The 17,813-nt window shown below is 42.5% G+C and overlaps 1 protein-coding gene across 5 annotated transcripts in view; it reads left to right on the top strand.

Annotated features, from left to right (window-relative positions):
• Nucleotides 1–17,813, top strand: part of USP54 (ubiquitin specific peptidase 54) — a 176,617-nt gene that overhangs the window by 106,451 nt on the left and 52,353 nt on the right. For all 5 annotated transcript variants that reach the window (XM_073560038.1, XM_073560035.1, XM_073560034.1 and 2 more), the window contains one exon: nt 5,665–5,757. In XM_073560038.1, the coding sequence (XP_073416139.1) occupies nt 5,665–5,757 (93 nt within the window). The remainder of the gene's footprint in view (nt 1–5,664; nt 5,758–17,813) is intronic.

Below are 17,813 nucleotides of genomic sequence, written 5' to 3'. Positions count from 1 at the left end.
CTTAAAGGGTTAATAAACTTCTTGAATGTGGTTTTGAGCACCTTGAGGGGTCTAGTGTTTAGAATGGTGCCACTTTTGGGTATTTTCTGTCATGTACACCCCTCAAAATGACTTTAAATATGATGTGGTCCCTAAAAAAAAATGGTTTTGTAAATTTTGTTGTAAAAATGAGAAATCGCTGGTCAACTTTTAACCCTTATAACTTCCTAACAAAAAAAAATTTTGCTTCCAAAATTGTGCTGATGTAAAGTAGACATGTGGGAAATGTTATTTATTAAGAAATTTGTGTGACACATCTCTCTGATTTGAGGGCATAAAAATTTAAAGTTTTAAAATTGCAAAATTTTCAAAATTTTCGCCATATTTCCGTTTTTTTCATAAATAAACACAAGACTTATCGAAGAAATTTTACAACTAACATGAAGTACAATATGTCACGTAAAAACAATCTTAGAATCAGCGGGATCCATTAAAGCGTTCCAGAGTTATAACCTCATAAAGGGACAGGGGTCAGAATTGTAAAAATTGGCCTGGTCATTAAGCTGCAAACTGGCTCTGTTGCTAAGGGGATAAGAAATTAGCAATATCATATAAATATACATAATGCCATTAGCAATATCATATAACTATAAATATACATACTACCATTAAGATATGTATAGCCATATTATAGCCATAATGTATCATATGTTTTTAATTACAAGATGTCATATATAACGTGAATTTATAACACCTAAAATACCAAATTATGCACAAAATTGCATTAATATTAATCAATGTGACATACTATAACAAGAATTACATATACAAAAAATTGATACCAAAAGTGCCAAAAAACGCCAAATATACTATCCCAGCGCCCCATTATGTTAATTCAGAGACCAAGCAGTTATTCAACTATTATGCAAATGAGTCAAAATTGAGAAGTCTTGTCGAACTCCAGAAAATTCAATGATGATGGACCTATCTTCCATAGAATAATTTGCCGGAAGAATGCAGCATGCTGATGTTATTCTCTAGGCTGAATGTAATGAAATTTTTTTTTATAAAATTATTAACAAAACACACAGCTAAAAACAGGATCCATAAAAATGGATGATTCGAAAATTGGACTAATTCATCTATAAAAACGCACTGAAGCCCATAGTTTCATTGAAACCCTGCAGAGTCATGGTACCCAGTAAATAGATCCATCGGCTCTTTTTGTGCAAGGATCTTGCCGAGATTCCCTCCCTTGCTATCTAAACATACTTGGTCAATAGCTTTGATCTTAAGACCTGAGGGGTCACACTTGTGATATCGTTTGAAGTGTCTAGGGAGAGTTTTTAACCCTTCCAAGTCATCAATAGTCGCCGCCTTCTCGATATCTCTTACACGTTCCCTGGTTCTGAGTTTTAATTCCCGTGTGGTTAATCCTATGTATATTTTCCCACAAGGGCAACGAGCATGGTAGATTACCCCCTTAGTGGTGCATGTCAACATCTTGCGAATGTCAAATTCCCTGGATCCGTCTTGATTTTCAAAGGTCCTACTCCTTACATGGTTACCACACGCCTTACAAGAATTGCAAGGAAAAAAACCTTTCAACTCAGAACCCGAGGAACCACCCGAAGCACCAGAATAATGACTATGCACTAGAAAGTCCTTGAGATTTTTTGATCTTCTAGGTACCATAGAAGGGTGCTTTGGCAACAACTTTATTAACACGGGATCAGATAGCAAAACTCCCCAATGTTTACGTATAATATGCGTCAGCTCAGACCATTGTTATTATACCCAGTAATAAATCTAATTTGATGTTCCCTGGGCTTCTTATTCTTCTTTCCACTACTGTAAAGCAATTCATTCCTTGTTTTATTTTGTGCTTTTTTGAAACCTCTTTTGATCTGTTGCTTGCTATGTACACTATCAGTAAACCTGTGAACCAAATCCAAAACTTGATCTTCATAGTCCTTACTTTGTGTACAAATTCTCTTGACCCGCATAAATTGGCCTGTTGGAATACCTTTTAAAGTTGGTCTATAATGGGCAGAAGTGGCATGCAGAAAAGTATTTGTTGCTGTTGGCTTTCTGAACACATTGGTAGTTATTTTTCCATCAGATTAAACTTCAATGTTCAAATCCAGAAATTCCACTTTTCTGCCAAAATTAGAGGTCAACTTAATGTTGTAATTATTACAATTCAATCTCTCCATCTGGGATACAAGATCAGTTGTGGTGTTCTCCCAAATGAAGATCACGTCGTCAATATAACGACACCAGCCATGTATGGCTTCAATCCCAGGAATTCCATCACTCTGAAAGATAATTCTCTCCTAGTACCCCATAAATAAATTTGCATACGCAGGGGCACAAGTGGCTCCCATCGCTGTCCCCTGCCGTTGCAAATAAATGTCCTTATTGAATGTAAATTCATTGCGCTCAAGGACAAATTTTAATAGGGTCAAAATCAACTCATTCAACAATGGGTTCAAATTACTCTCATATAGGTAGTGGGAAACGGCAGCCAGACCATCCTCATGTTTAATTGAAGAATACAGAGCTTCCACGTAGGCTGTGACAAGAATTGCATCCCCCTCCAATTGTAATAAATCCAACCTCTGCAACATCATAGTTGTATCTCTGATATATGAGGGTAATGTCAAAACTAGTGGCTGTAGGTAGTAGTCAATCACCTTGCATACTATTTCACCTAAACCACCAAGCCCAGAAACTATTGGCCTCCCTGGTGGGTCCAACGGATCTTTATGCAATTTTGGTTGTAATTTACTAACCACCTCCACCATCTTTTTTTAGGCATAATCCCATCTTCGTATGCAGTTTCCAAAATGCCTATTAGTTCAAGCTGAAATTTCGTTAGGGGATTATATTGTAGTTTTTTATAGCATTTTACATTTCCCAAAATCTTTTCAGCCTGCCTCTTGTATAATGCACTGGGCCACAGGACCGTATTACCCCCTTTATCAGTCTGTCTTATTACTATACCCTCCAAGGCCTGCAACTCCTTTAATGCCTTCCTTTCCTCATGATTTAGATTGGATTTCCAATTTGGAATTGGGGGCAGATTTTCAACCTCTTCTGTCACCATTTTGGTGAAAATTTCCACCGCAGCACAGGTATTCAAACTAGGGAATTTACTGGATTTACCCATCAAGTGAATAGGGAACTTACCCTCCTTATCATCATCTCCTTCCCCCAAAAGCTCCTCCAGATCCCGTAGAGCTTCTTTTTCTACCAAGGTAGGAAACATTGCATCCATACTACTCCCATAATGTACTTTTTGCAAAATGATTTTACGTGCAAATAGATGCAAGTCCTTCACTACTTGAAATTTATCTAAAGGTGAGGAAGGGGAAAAAGTCAAACCATTTTCATGCAAGCTGATTTGTGCAGTTGTTAAGACAAAATCAGACAAATTAATTACCTTAGATTTATTGTTTTGTCGTCTATTCATTTTCCTCTGATGAAAAATGTCGGGGTATTTCCTATTTTCTCGACTGCTGTTTCTTGTATTGACACAGTAGTCACTAGTACTTTCGGCCTCACTACATGAAGTACTGCTTTCAGCTTGAGCCACCTGATCTTGTCCTGAGCTGTTAGGCTGTGTGCACACGCTGCGGATTCCGCTGCGTTTCCGCAGCGGTTTTGGCCGCTGCGGACACGCAGCAGTTTTAGCTGCGGTGTACAGTACCATTCATTTGAATAGAAAAAATACGCTGTGCCGACGCTGCGGAAAAAACCGCGCGGATTTGCTGCGGTTTTGAATCCGCAGAAAGAATTGCATGTCAATTCTTTCTGCGGAAACCGCTGCGGGTTCCTATCTCCACCATTGTGGAGATAGTGAATCCGCAGGACCAAACCGCAGGCAAAACCGCAGATAATCCGCAGGTCTTTGGACCTGCGGATTATCTGCGGTTTTTGCAAAATCCGTGCGGATTAATCCGCAGCGGATTCCGCAGCGTGTGCACGTACCCTTAGATCTACCAGCGGTAATCATGATCTTTTTTCTTAGGGAGTTGCCACCTAAAAATCTTATTAGTTTCAAAATCAGCAGAATCTCACATATTTTTTCATTTTTAATTCACTGATTTCGTTCTCCCATTTGTCAATATCTTTATCCAATATTTTGACAGTTTTCCAATTTGTCTACCGCCAATTGTTTTTTCAAATTTTTGTGTATCTCTTCAATTTCATTGTCCAGGACGTTCATACTAGCTGTATTCTTATCAATGATTATTTTAATAAATTCTAATGAACATGATATAGCTGCCTTTTTCCACCTCTGGATCAAATCAGAACCTTCTAATTCAAAGGAAGGGTACACCTGCACCCTAAGACCCCTGGGAACGATATTTTGAGCCAAATAATTCTCTAATGTAGTCTTGTTCCACCATAACTTAATGTTTCTAAGAACCGCATTTCGATATCTTAATGATAAGTCCTTATTTTCCACCGTTAATTCCTGTAATCCTGGTGTACTCCCTTGTTTAAATAAGTCAGAAGCTTTGGACCGCCAAGTGGTCTCCCTGGCTTTCAGGACCATCCTAAATAAAGCGGACAATCTGCTAGCAAACCAACCCACAATATTATACTTGTCAAGCAAATGTCCTGAATATTTTTTTTCACCACCTCCATGATTATGAAAATCCCATATCCACCACCAATAAATGGGAGAAAGAGAGGCATAGAATAAAACTACGACAATGTTTATTACATAACAATTTTCAAAAAATTCATATTCAACAAGGTAAGTGCACATAAATTAGCGCCATGGGTATTACATATAAAGAAACACTGTGAGGACAAAATTGTATACAGGAATAATACCAATAATTTCTCAATGAGATTGGAAAAATTGAACAAAAAACTTCATAGCTATTAGATTAGCACCACAAAATATCAGATGCATATTATCAAGAGATTATTTCTGTGAATCCACACATTTTTTTTTCAACTGGTCCAGTCTCCACATAATGAGAATTAATTGTATCTACAGCACTACAAGCTCTAGTACCAAAAGCAATGTTTCAGATCATGTGTATTTAATTGCTGCGATACAAAAGAAGCAATTAATGCAAGTCCAGAAAGTGCTAAGTGATTGATGAAGGCCCTGTACAATCCCCTCTGTTTATCTGTTTAAGAAAAATGGCTGAAGTAGAAAGTGCTAAAAGTAGTCCTGTTTATATAAAGGGGTTTTCCGGTTTCAGAGACGCCCTGTCGCCAGGCTCAGTTTTCTTTTTTAAAAATAAACTTTTTCTTTACGCACCCTCCCCAGGTCCAACTCTGAGTCTCCGCCATTGCTCCCGGTTATTGTCTGCAGTGCTGACATGTCGACGGTCCTAAAGCCAATCCGTGAGCTCAGTGACTCTGCCAGAATATAGAGCTGAGCTCAATGACTGGCTATGGTGCTGTCGACATGACCTCAGCGCTACAAACGCAAGAAGCGGTGACTGAGGCTCGGTGCAGAACCTGGGGAGGGTGCGTAAAACATTGTCAATATAATTTATTGTTCTTAATCTCAGCTCATCGTGAGATTAGCAGTCCATTTGGTGGTCCAGCTCAATGATTAATGGCCTTCCCTGTGTGTGTTCTGATGCCTCCATTTACAGTTGCTATGTTAGTCTTTCTTTACATTGTTACCCTAAATGTGATCTTTCTTCACAGGTTTTGTGGCACCTTGATATTTTCCGCCGGAGCTTCCGCCAGTTAACCACTCACAAATGTATGGGTGACTCCTGCATATTCTGTGCGCTCAAGGTAGGTGATAATGTGCCGTAAATGTATTTCTTAGAGAACTTTACCTTTTACGCTTATATACAATTAAAATATATTATGTGTATGCAGATGGGTTTGAGTGTAGCTAGTGTATTCATGTGAAGATTTTACACTTTATGGTATTGTCACATCAGATACCAGTAATGATATAGACTGCGTAAAATTATAAAATCCAAAACTGCTCTTGTGACATAAAGGCATTGAGCACTGATTACGGTAATCCTGCCATTCCAGTCTGTCAATATTATCTGACCGATAGTGGACACATCCACACCATGTTTATTGTCGCCTCACTGTCAGATTAGATATTCCCTGTCTTTTTGGTGTCTTTATTAACTTACTATGTCCTTATTAGGCTGGGGCTACATGTACTGTTTGGCCATGACACCTGTCGCTTGGCCAAAGCTTGCTAGGTGTCACTGCTGCATCGCAGCACAATACAAATCAGTGGGTTGTATTGTTACCCGAAGAGTGCTCTGAAAGCGACAAGCAAAATGTCCAGCCGTGTGGGATTTTTTTTTTACCACTTGCTTGTCCCGGTACCTCCAAGGTTGCAATGCGACCACATTCACTTGTATGACTATATATAGCAGAGACATCTAGCAGACTTTGAGTGCGTGACCAGTGCTGTGGCCAGCGTCGCTGTGTTGCACCAGTCTTAGTGTGTGCCCATCCAGCTGGGTTTGTGTCTAACACATTTTAGGATGGAACCTGTATACAGGCATGTGCACACAGAATTTTCTTGAGGAAGTCAAAATCAATGTGTTTTCTATTAGCAACCTCTTTAGGAAACTCTCCTTATCGGGAATATATTCCAGGGATGATATTGGGACAGGACGGGCTGGTCGGGGATGGAACAAACTCCCACTAGAGTCCACATTTGGTATCACCAATTCTGCAATATAAAACTGACTAACTTGTTTCTTATACCCCAAAAGGAGAGCTGTTGAAAAGAAGAAAAAAGTGAAAAATTATGCTAGAATTGCTGTTTCCCTTCTTCCTGCCCACAAATATATAAAAACCTTCCAAAAAGTTGTGTTCCCAATAAAAACTACTTCATTACACAGAGAAAAATGTAAAAGTTGTAGCGCTCAGAATACAGCCACTAAAATAGTGTTTTTATTTATTTTTGTAACCCTTTATTGACCTAGGTTGCTAGGGATAATATGAAGCTGGCTCAAGAGCTGAGCCAGCTTCATAATAGAGAGATGTTGGCGTTGTTACATAGCCGCCATCTGCCTGTAACTGCGGCAATCAGAGCTGGCTCTGATCGCTGCACTTCAACCCCTGTATATGCCGCTGTCCACCTCTAAAAGCAGCATTGATGTGATGTTCTTTCTGGTGCGTGTGAGCACTGACTCTCATTGGCTGCTCACAGTATGATTGTGGGGAACTGATGGTTTACCGTCACAGCCCAGGGCCTAATGAAAGCCCCCTTAACTGCCACCTTGGTTGTCTCAGGATGTTCCTCCTCTGCACTCTGGACAGCGATTTACCGCCGATCTCTTGACATCAACATGTGGCAGGAGATGGTTGGGAGGGAGCATCACATGACTGCTGCAGCTAATCGGAGGCCACTTAGGCCTCTTTTACATTTCAGTCTTTTGACGTCAGTTCCAATCCGTCAGAGTGTGAAAAAACGGATCCGTTGCATATTTGCAAAAACCTGATGCATCAGATCTGTTTTTTGGACAGATCCGTTGCAGCATCCAGTGTATGAAATGTAAAGGAATAGAACTCTGGAAAAGGAGAGAGAAAGGAAAAGAGAGAGAGAGATGTGCGCCAGAACGGCTTTTGGGGTTAAATTACATGAATGGAAATACTTCCAGGCATGCTCAGTTTAAAAAAGCGGAATCCATTGCCAGATTCCGTCATTTGACGGATTGCAACGAATCTGCCACTCATAGGCTTCCCGTCTAGCCAACGCAGACAAAAAACGTTACAAAGTCCGTCTACTCCAGACGGCGGACGCTGATATTCCGACGGATCCGTCATAAAACAGATGCAACGGACGACCATCCGTCACAATCCGCCGCTAATGCAAGTCTATGAGAAAAAGCGGATTCCGCCAAAAAATAAGAGTGTGTAGTAGCAGTGCTGGTCCTATAGCCAGGTCCTATAGGCAGATGCAGTTTAGTGTGTGTGTTTTTATTTAATTACAGACGTATTGGGTTTAAAGATTGACTGACTGACTGACTGACTGACTGACTGACTGACTGACTGAACTCTTAGCTTTGTTAATAATTTTGTCCAGGATGGTAAGTTATAAAACTTAGTAAATTCCTTTTATTAGAGGATTTGTCTTCATTCCTATACAAAAAAAATGCGTGTAAGGGGCTGCCAGGTCCCTACTATTCTCAAGTTTCTTTCCCAGGCTTTAGCTGCACTAATATCAGAACATACTCATTTGGAGTACAGATGATGGCAGTGATGGGTCAGCTCAGCACCCGTGTCTCAATAACTCTAGGAATAAGGGCTCTGTCACACATAGCGATGCACTGGCGATCCCGACAACAATATCACCTTGTCAGGATCGCTGGTGTGTCGCTACGTGATCGCTGGTGAGCTGTGAAACAGGCAGCTTCACCAGCGATTAGGACCAGCGACACGCGGGTAACAAGCGACGCACGTCGCTTATTTACCCGCAGTATCTTAGTTACCAGCGCGCTGATGCAGGCATTTAAACAGCGATCAGCGATACCCGGCAGGGGGGCCGGTCGCTGATAGCTGTCACACACAGCGATCTCGCTGGTGAGATCGCTGTTGCGTCACAAATCTTGTGACTCAGCAGTGATCTCGCTAGCGAGATCGCTGTGTGTGATGGGGGCTTAAGATGCTGCAGGAGATTGTTCTGATAAGCAGAACCCTCAGAGGAGGAGACAGGTGTTGAGCTGACCTTGCCACTGCCATCATCGGTACTCCAAATGACTACATTCTGATATGCAAACAGACTGGGGAGAAGCCATTGCTGCTCGGATCACACTAACCTATTAAATGTTTCACAGTACAGGTCCCCAATGATATTGGAATATGTGATAGAAGGCTACAGGAGCAGATGATGTCTCCACCAGTTCTCCTAATCTAAAGATAGGAGGTGGAGACCGGTCATTAGATGTGACTGATGAGGCGATTACTTGCTGAGTGCGTTCCTTTCATATAGATGGGCTCTGCTTTTAATATTAATAATACATTGTGTTGTCCTGACCTACTTCTTTCAATCTGATTGCAACAGGAATTAATAATCAAGTAACCTTAACATTACTGAGGTTTGCGGAAGGAATCTGATATTAGGTGACCTAAAAATGAAAACCTATTGTCAAATGGTGAATAGGTTTGATCAGGTGTCGGTCATGGCCTTGAATCCATGGCCTAAATGTGAATAAAAGCTGTACCTGTCTGACTAATCAAAAGTACAAAGCAGCGCGTGTATAATGATATGATAATGAAGACATTATGCTTAAAATGCGGCCAGGCTGGATGCTGGAATGTCAGACTAGTTATAAAAGAAACTTATGTAAATTAAAGATAATTGTACTGTAACTTGTTCGGCAGCTACATCATAATTACACGTCTTCAGGATGTTTTTTTTTTTCTTGTAACCTATAGATTTAAAGAGACATTCTTAAAATGCATGGTCATATTTCAGGTTATTTCTATAATGTCTAGATCGTGATTGTAGAAATATTTTTATGGAAAACTCAATTATAATGTGAAATAGTTAAGTAATCTTTGTTTCCTTCATGACTTGAAAAGAGCAAAAGAAAACTCAAACATCGCAAAAACTGTGGAATGTATCCCCTGTACTGCCCAGTGAGCTATGGAATGTATCCCCTGTACTGCCCAGTGAACTATGGAATGTATCCCCTGTACTGCCCAGTGAGCTATGGAATGTATCCTGTTATGAATGGATCACCGAGGAGAAAAATAAAACAAAACAAGCTAAGCCACAGAAAACCAGAGAAGTTGGTAACTATGCAGATTGCAGATCCCTGATCTTACCACACAACTAGCAGTAGCTGTGGAGCTACGATGTTCCTAGACGCCTTGTCACGGCCGGAGGACTACATAAGCCTAAAGCAAGAAAAGGGAAAACTAACTGCCCCAGAGCAGACCCCAAAGGAATAGATAGCCCCCCACACATGTATTGACGGTGAAACAAGATGAAGGCACAAACACAGGCAGGAAAATAGGCTGAGCAAATGATGGGTCCCAAACTAACTAGACAGGAAAGGAAAGGCAGTCACTGTCTGCAACCTGCAAAAAACCATACAAAAATAATGTCCATCACTTCTGGTAGCAAAATTAACCCTGAAGTCACTAGACTTCTCCCACTATATCAGCACTCTGGAATATTCTGAGACAGCAAAAAGAGACCGAACTAGTAAGGGACAAAAGGCCAATAGGCAAAATACTGATATATGAGTGGAAATTCAGCTCAACCCCCAGCCGGGGATGGCAGACCACACAAAAAACTGAATAGACCAACAAAATCAAGTGTGAACACTAGCCGAAAAACTTAGCTTTAGATGACTAGAACAGAGCTGAAAGCCAAGAGCTGACAAGCCAGAAGGAATCACCAGCAACTGAATAGGGCGTCGGCTGTCTTAAATCCAATCTGAGAATCCCGAGATCCAATCATCATCCTCATCCTCAGGTGGCAGATCTCCACCGATCAAACCAGCCGCACCACCTCCCGACACCACTAGAGGGAGTTCAGAAGGGGAACCCGAGAATGAACTCACAACAGTACCCCCCCCCCCCTTGAGGAGGGGTCACCGAACCCTCATCCACGCCACCAGGCCGATCAGGATGGGCCCGGTGAAAAGCACGAACCAATCTATTGGCATGAATATCGGAGGCAGAGACCCAAGAATTATCCTCCTGACCATAACCCTTCCATTTGACTAAATACTGGAGTCTCCGTCTAACCAAACGAGAATCCAATATTTTCTCTACCTCATATTCCACATTGCCTTCGACCAACACAGGGTCAGGAGGTGCCGCCATAGGAACCACTGGCTCAACAAACCTCTTCAACAGAGATTTGTGAAATACGTTATGGATCTTGAACGTAACTGGAAGAGCCAATCGAAACGAAACAGGATTAAGAATTTCCAAAATCTTATAAGGACCAATAAATCTTGGCTTAAACTTAGGAGATGCAACCTTCATAGGAATATTCTTAGACGACAACCAAACCATATCACCCACTTTAAACCGGGGACCAATGGTCCTATGCCGGTTGGAAAATCGCTGGGCCTTTTCCTGAGAGAGTGACAAGTTATCCACCACTTGGTCCCATATCTGCTGCATTCTCTCAACCACAGTGTCCACATCTGGGCAGGACGAAGATTCCACTAGCCCTGAAGAGAATCGAGGATGAAACCCAAAATTACATAAAAAGGGTGACCTCAAAGTGGCAGAGCTCGCTCTATTCAGTGCGAATTCGGCCAAGGGCAAAAATGAGACCCAATCATCCTGATCAGCAGATATAAAACATCTCAAATAAGACTCCAAGGTCTGGTTTGTTCTCTCAGTCTGTCCATTGGTCTGGGGATGAAACGCGGAGGAGAAGGATAACTGAATTCCCAGATTGGAACAAAAGGCTTTCCAGAATCTGGAAACAAACTGGACTCCTCTGTCGGACACAATGTTCTCAGGAATCCCATGTAACCGAACCACCTGTTGTAAAAACACGGGCACCAACTCAGCGGAAGATGGCAACTTTGGGAGTGGTACAAGATGGACCATCTTCGAAAATCTATCACATATCACCCAGATAACAGTCATTCTCTGAGAGACAGGAAGATCAGAAATAAAATCCAATGAGATATGGGTCCATGGCCTCTTGGGCACCGGCAAGGGCATCAGCAACCCACTTGAACAAGAACAGGGTTTAGCCCGAGAACAAGTCCACAGGACTGTGCAAAATTCCTGACGTCACGAGATAAGGCAGGCCACCAAAAGGACCGACTCGCCAACTTTCTGGTGCCAAAAATACCTGGATGACCAGCCAATGCGGAGCAATGAATTTAAGACATCACTCTTTCTCCACTGGTCAGGAACATACAATTTTGCTATAGGGCAACGCTCAGGTTTATCCTCCTGAAATTCCTCCAAGGCGCATCTCAAATCGGGCGAAATGGCAGAAAGAACTACCCCTCACCTAGGATAGTAGTAGGCTCAGTCACACTAAGAGAATCGGCAAACTCCTAGAAAGGGCGTCTGCCTTAACATTCTTAGAGCCCGGAAGAAAAGAGACCACAAAATTAAAACGCGTGAAAAACAAGGCCCATCTAGCCTGTCTAGGATTCAAGCGTTTGGCCGACTCAAGATGAATCAAATTCTTGTGATCGGTGAGGACCACAACTTGATGTCTAGCTCCCTCCAACCAATGTCTCCACTCCTCAAATGCCCACTTCATGGCCAACAATTCCCGATTCCCCATGTCATAGTTGCGTTCAGATGGGGAGAACTTTCGAGAAAAGAAGGCACAGGGATTCATCTTAGAAGTCACAGGGTCTTTTTGGGACAAAACATCTCCTGCACCAATCTCAGAAGCATATACCTCCACCTGAAATGGAAGTGAGACATCAGGTTGCCGTAAAACTGGAGCTGAAGTAAATCTCTGCTTAAGCTCCTGAAATGCTGAGATAGCCTCAGGAGACCAGTTCAGCACATCAGCGCCCTTCTGGTCAGATCAGTCAGTGGTTTGACAATACCAGAAAAATTACGTATAAATTTACGATAGAAATTAGCAAAACCCAAAAACTTCTGGAGGGCCTTCAAAGAAGTAGGCTGAACCCAATTATAAATGGCCTGTACCTTGGCCGGGTCCATTTCAATAGTCGATGGAGATAAGATAAATCCCAAAAATGAAATCCTCTGTACAACAAAGAGGCATTTCGATCCCTTAACAAACAGGAAATTCTCCCTCAATATCCGGAACACAGTCCGGACGTGTTCCACATGAGAATCCCAATCACTAGAAAAGATCAAAATAGCATCCAGATAGATGATCAAAAACTTATTCACAAAGTCACGGAAAATATCGTTCATAAAGGACTGGAAGACAGAAGGGGCATTAGTGAGCCCAAAAGGCATCACCAGGTACTCAAAATGTCCCTCCGGAGTATTAAACACCGTCTTCCATTCATCCCCGTGCTTGATGCGAATAAGATTATACGCCCCCCTGAGGTCAAGCTTAGTAAACCAGCAGGTACTCTTAACTCTGGAGAATAAATCAGACATCAGAGGTAACGGGTACTGATATTTAACCGTCATCTTGTTAAGGGAACGATAATCAATACACGGTCTTAATGAACCATCTTTCTTGGCCACAAAAAAACAACCCAGCACCAAAAGGTGACGAGGGTGGTCTAATATGACCCTTCTCCAATGACTCCTTAATATAGTTAATATAGGATCGCATAGCATCATGTTCGGGTACTGATAAGTTGAAAAGCCGACCCTTGGGAAAGGGTCACCCAGGCATCAACTCAATTGCACAGTCATAACTCCTATGAGGAGGCAAAGACGCAGACTTGCTCTCACTAAATACATCAGAAAAATCGGCTAGATAATCAGGAATGTCATGAGACTGAGGAGAGGTTGAGAAAACAAGAGCGTCCCAAAGAACACACTGACAACCCCAACTCACCACAGACCCAGATTTCCAATCCAAAACTGGATTATGAGTTTGCAACCAAGGAAAACCCAGAACAATAGTATCATGCAAATTATGCAGCACCAGAAATTTTACAATTTTCTTGGTGGTCTGGGGCAACCCGCATCGTCACCTGGGTCCAAAACTGAAGTTTATTCTCTGCCAAAGGAGTAGCATCAATACCCCTCAAAGGAATAGGCATCCGCAGAAGCGTCATGGAAAAACCACAACGTTTAGCAAAGTCCAAATCCATCAGATTCAACGCTGCTCCTGAATCCACAAAAGCCTTCGTGGAAAATGTGGATAAGGAGCAGATCAGATTAATTGCCAAAAGAAACTTAGGTTGTATACTGCCCACAGCAAATGTGTGTGCAAAACGTTTCTCTCGTTTTGGACAGACCGAAATAGTATGAGAGACGTCTCCACAGAAAAAACACAGCTTATTACGCCTTCTAAACTCCTGACGTTGCGCCCTAGACAAAACTCTATCGCATTGCATAGGTTCAGACATTTGTCCAAAAGGTGGCAGCGCCTCTCGTGTAGTTTTGCGTTCACATAAACGCCGATCAATTTGAATCGCTAATGACATAGCATCGTCAAGACCAGAGGGAACAGGAAATCCCACCATTAGTATCTTTTACGGTTTCTGACAAACCCTTCCGAAAGAGAGCTTCCAAGGCACTATCATTCCATGTAGTAAGGACTGGCCACTTTCGGAATTTTTGACAGTATAACTCTGCAAAATCCTGAACCTGTTTCAATGCCAATAGGGCTTTCTCAGCCTGATCAATAGCATCAGGTTCATCATACAACAACCCCAAGGCCTGAAAAAATGCATCCACATTAGTCAGAATAGGATCTTCAGGTGTCAAAGAAAACGCCCAATCCTGGGGATCGCCGCACAGCAAAGAGAAGACAACTTTAACCTGCTGCGCAGAGCTCCCCGATGAGTTAGGCTTCAAGACAAGAAATAATTTACAATTATTCTTAAAACTCCAAAATTATACCGATTCCCAAAAAACACATCAGGAGTAGGGATCTTTGGTTCAGCAGCATGTGAATGAGCGAGATAGGCGGAAATTCCCCGCACTTCAGCAGTGAGCTGCTCCACACGATCAGACAATTGCTTAATCTCCATTAAGGAAAAAAAAAAAAATCCTCCTACGGCCCCAGAGAAAGAGGAAAAAATATACATAAAAAAAAAAAATTCTGACTTTTTTTTTTTTTTTTGCAATTCTTTCCTGCTTTTGAGTACCCTAGAATCTGCGGTATGGCTGGCGATTCTGTTATGAATGGGTCACCGAGGAGAAAAAAAAAAACAAAACAAGCTAAGCCACAGAAAACCAGAGAAGTTGGTAACTATGCAGATTGCAGATCCCTGATCTTACCACACAACTAGCAGTAGCCATGGAGTGTGCCTGCAACGTTCCTAGACGCCTCGTCATGGCCGGAGGACTACATAAGCCTAAAGCAAGAAAAGGGAAAACTAACTGCCCCAGAGCAGACCCCAAAGGAATAGATAGCCCCCACACATGTATTGACGATGAAACCAGATGAAGGCACAAACACAGGCAGGAAAATAGGCTGAGCAAATGATAGGGCCCAAACTAACTAGACAGGAAAGGAAAGGCAAGTCACTGTCTGCAACCTGCAAAAAACCCTACAAAAATAATGTCCAACACTTCTGATAGCAAAATTAACCCTGAAATCACTAGACTTCTCCCACTATATCAGCACTCTGGAATATTCTGAGACAGAGCACAAAGAGACCGAACTAGTAAGGGACAAAAAGCCAATTGGCAAAATATTGATAAATAAGAGTGGAAATTCAGCTCAGCCCCCAGCCGGGACTGGCAGACCACACAAAAAACTGAATAGACCAACAAAATCAAGTGTGAACATTAGCAGAAAAACTTAGCTTTAGATGACTGGAACAGAGCTGAAAGCCAAGAGCTGACAAGCCAGAAGGAATCACCAGCAACTGAATAGGGCATCGGCTGTCTTAAATCCAATCTGAGAATCCCGAGATCCAATTATCATCCTCATCCTCAGGTGGCAGATCTCCACCGATCAAACCAGCCGCACCACCTCCCGACACCACTAGAAGGGAGTTCAGAAGGGGAACCCGAGAATGAAATCACAACAGTATCCCTTGTACTACCCAGTGAGCTATGGCATGTATCCCCTGTACTGCCCAGTGAGCTATGGCATGTATCCCCTGTACTGCCCAGTGAACTATGGCATGTATCCCCTGTACTGCCCAGTGAACTATGGCATGTATCCCCTGTACTGCCCAGTGAGCTATGGCATGTATCCCCTGTACTGCCCAGTGAGCTATGGCATGTATCCCCTGTACTGCCCAGTGAACTATGGCATGTATCCCCTGTACTGCCTAATGAACTATGGAATGTATCCCCTGTACTGCATATTCTGCTATTTTAAATTGCAGGAAAACGCCTTTCTGTTTATTTTTTTACGTTTTAATTTTTTTTTAGATTTTAGTTAGTGGTTCTCAGGTGATTTGGGAAAAATATTTTTTTTTTTTAGTCCTATAAAAGATGAAAGATTTTGTAATTGTGAAAATAGGGTTAAAATGTTTCCCAAATGTGAAAATCTTTTAACCCTTTCCTGCAGTAGGATCTGAATGAAGATCCTAGGAAAAGGTCCACATATACCCTGTTTCCCCGAAAATAAGACACCGTCTTATATTAATTTTTGCTCCGAAAGATGCACCATGTCTTATTTTTTTTTTGGGGGGGGTTGTGTGTCTTATTTTCATGAGAAACATTCCAGCGCGCTCTACCCTTACATAAGGAACGTTCTGTAGCGTAAATACAGTAGTCAGACATATAGACCGTTCAGCAGAAAAGCAGACAACAAATCAAAGTAACACACTGCGGTACGGTACTGTAATTGCCTGACTCCCACACAGGGCCACAAAACAACATAAGGGCTCTAAAATGGCTCCCACACACTTTCTGGACACTGTACCGCTACCGTAACAATTACCCACAGCAGTTAATTTACAGTGGCAGCCCCATCATCATTTTGCAGCCCCAAATATTCCCATCATCCCATTGCAGTCCCCAATACAGCACCCCCATCATTCTATTACAGCCCCCATCATTCTACAGTACAGCGTTGCAGCCTCCCATCATCCCGGTATCCCACTGCAGCCTCCCATTATCACAGTATCCCACTGCAGCCTCCCATGTGTGTACCATATATATATATATATATATATATATATATATATATATATATATATATATATATATATATATACACACACACACACACACACACTTTCACTTTCTTACTGGTTTCCTCCGCGGTGCTGCTTTCAGTGCTTTGGTGGTGTAGGAGCCCTGGGCCAATCACAGCCTAGGAACAGTCAGAGGCTATGGATGACGTCAGCTGGCTCATGGTTCCTGCGCTGTGATTGGCGCAGGGCTCATAGGCGGAGATCGGCACACATCTCCGAAGCTGTGATTAACTCCTGTGAGCAGCGCGGCTGCTGTGGCGGGCACCGGACAGCGGGAGCGAGACACAACTGCATGCCCCATGCACAGAACAAGGCACAACTGCATGCCCCATGCACAGAACAAGGTATGCCTTATTTTCGGGGGGGTGCCTTATATTAGCAGGCACAGTGCTCCCCCTTGCATGCCTTACTTTCGGGGGGCGCCCTATTTACAGCGAAACAGGGTATGTGGATTGGGCTAAGGATCTGAGCTCCCTCCGGATGCTGCTCGAGTCAGCTATATTACATAACTGGTATCTGCCTCTAACAGCCGCAGTGGAGCCCAGGCTGCTGCTGTTCAACCATTTAGATGTCACAGCCACTCTCTAACAGTAGCATTTCAATGGAACACTTGCTGGTGCCCTCGTGCATCAGCTCCCATTGACCCCCTGGGATGGAATTATGGGAGACCGATGAGGCTACTATGGCAGCTAAAGGTCTGCTGAAAGCCCCTGTTTCTATTGTCTAGGTACTCCTACAGGGTTAAGCTACTTGCTGAACTCTATAAGAGACCTGTATTTCCATATTCTATTGCAGTACTGTGGTATTGAAGTATATGACACAATCAAATGGTCACAGGTTAAAGTCCCTTAAAGTTGTTATCCGAAACGATTTTATTTTTTTCTTACAGGTCTAAGCACTTACAGGCAGGTAATTGATAACTATCTGCCTGACGCTGATCTGTCAGCTCAGAGCGGTCACAGAATGCTGCTACCAGTGATTCCAAGGCTTCCAGTGACGTCATGTCGACAGAGCAGCTGCTTCTCTTCCACTCTGCTCTAATGACAGGGCGTTTCTGCCAATGTCATTCTAATTGACAGCCAGCTTCCCACTTCCTAATTGCAGGTA

The sequence above is a fragment of the Dendrobates tinctorius genome, unplaced genomic scaffold, assembly GCF_039654945.1.
Source record: "Dendrobates tinctorius isolate UK_male_01 unplaced genomic scaffold, ASM3965494v1 ptg000292l, whole genome shotgun sequence".
Lineage (NCBI taxonomy): Eukaryota > Metazoa > Chordata > Amphibia > Anura > Dendrobatidae > Dendrobates > Dendrobates tinctorius.
Note: the sequence above shows the minus strand (reverse complement) of the source record. Positions and strands in the feature narration are given on the sequence as shown.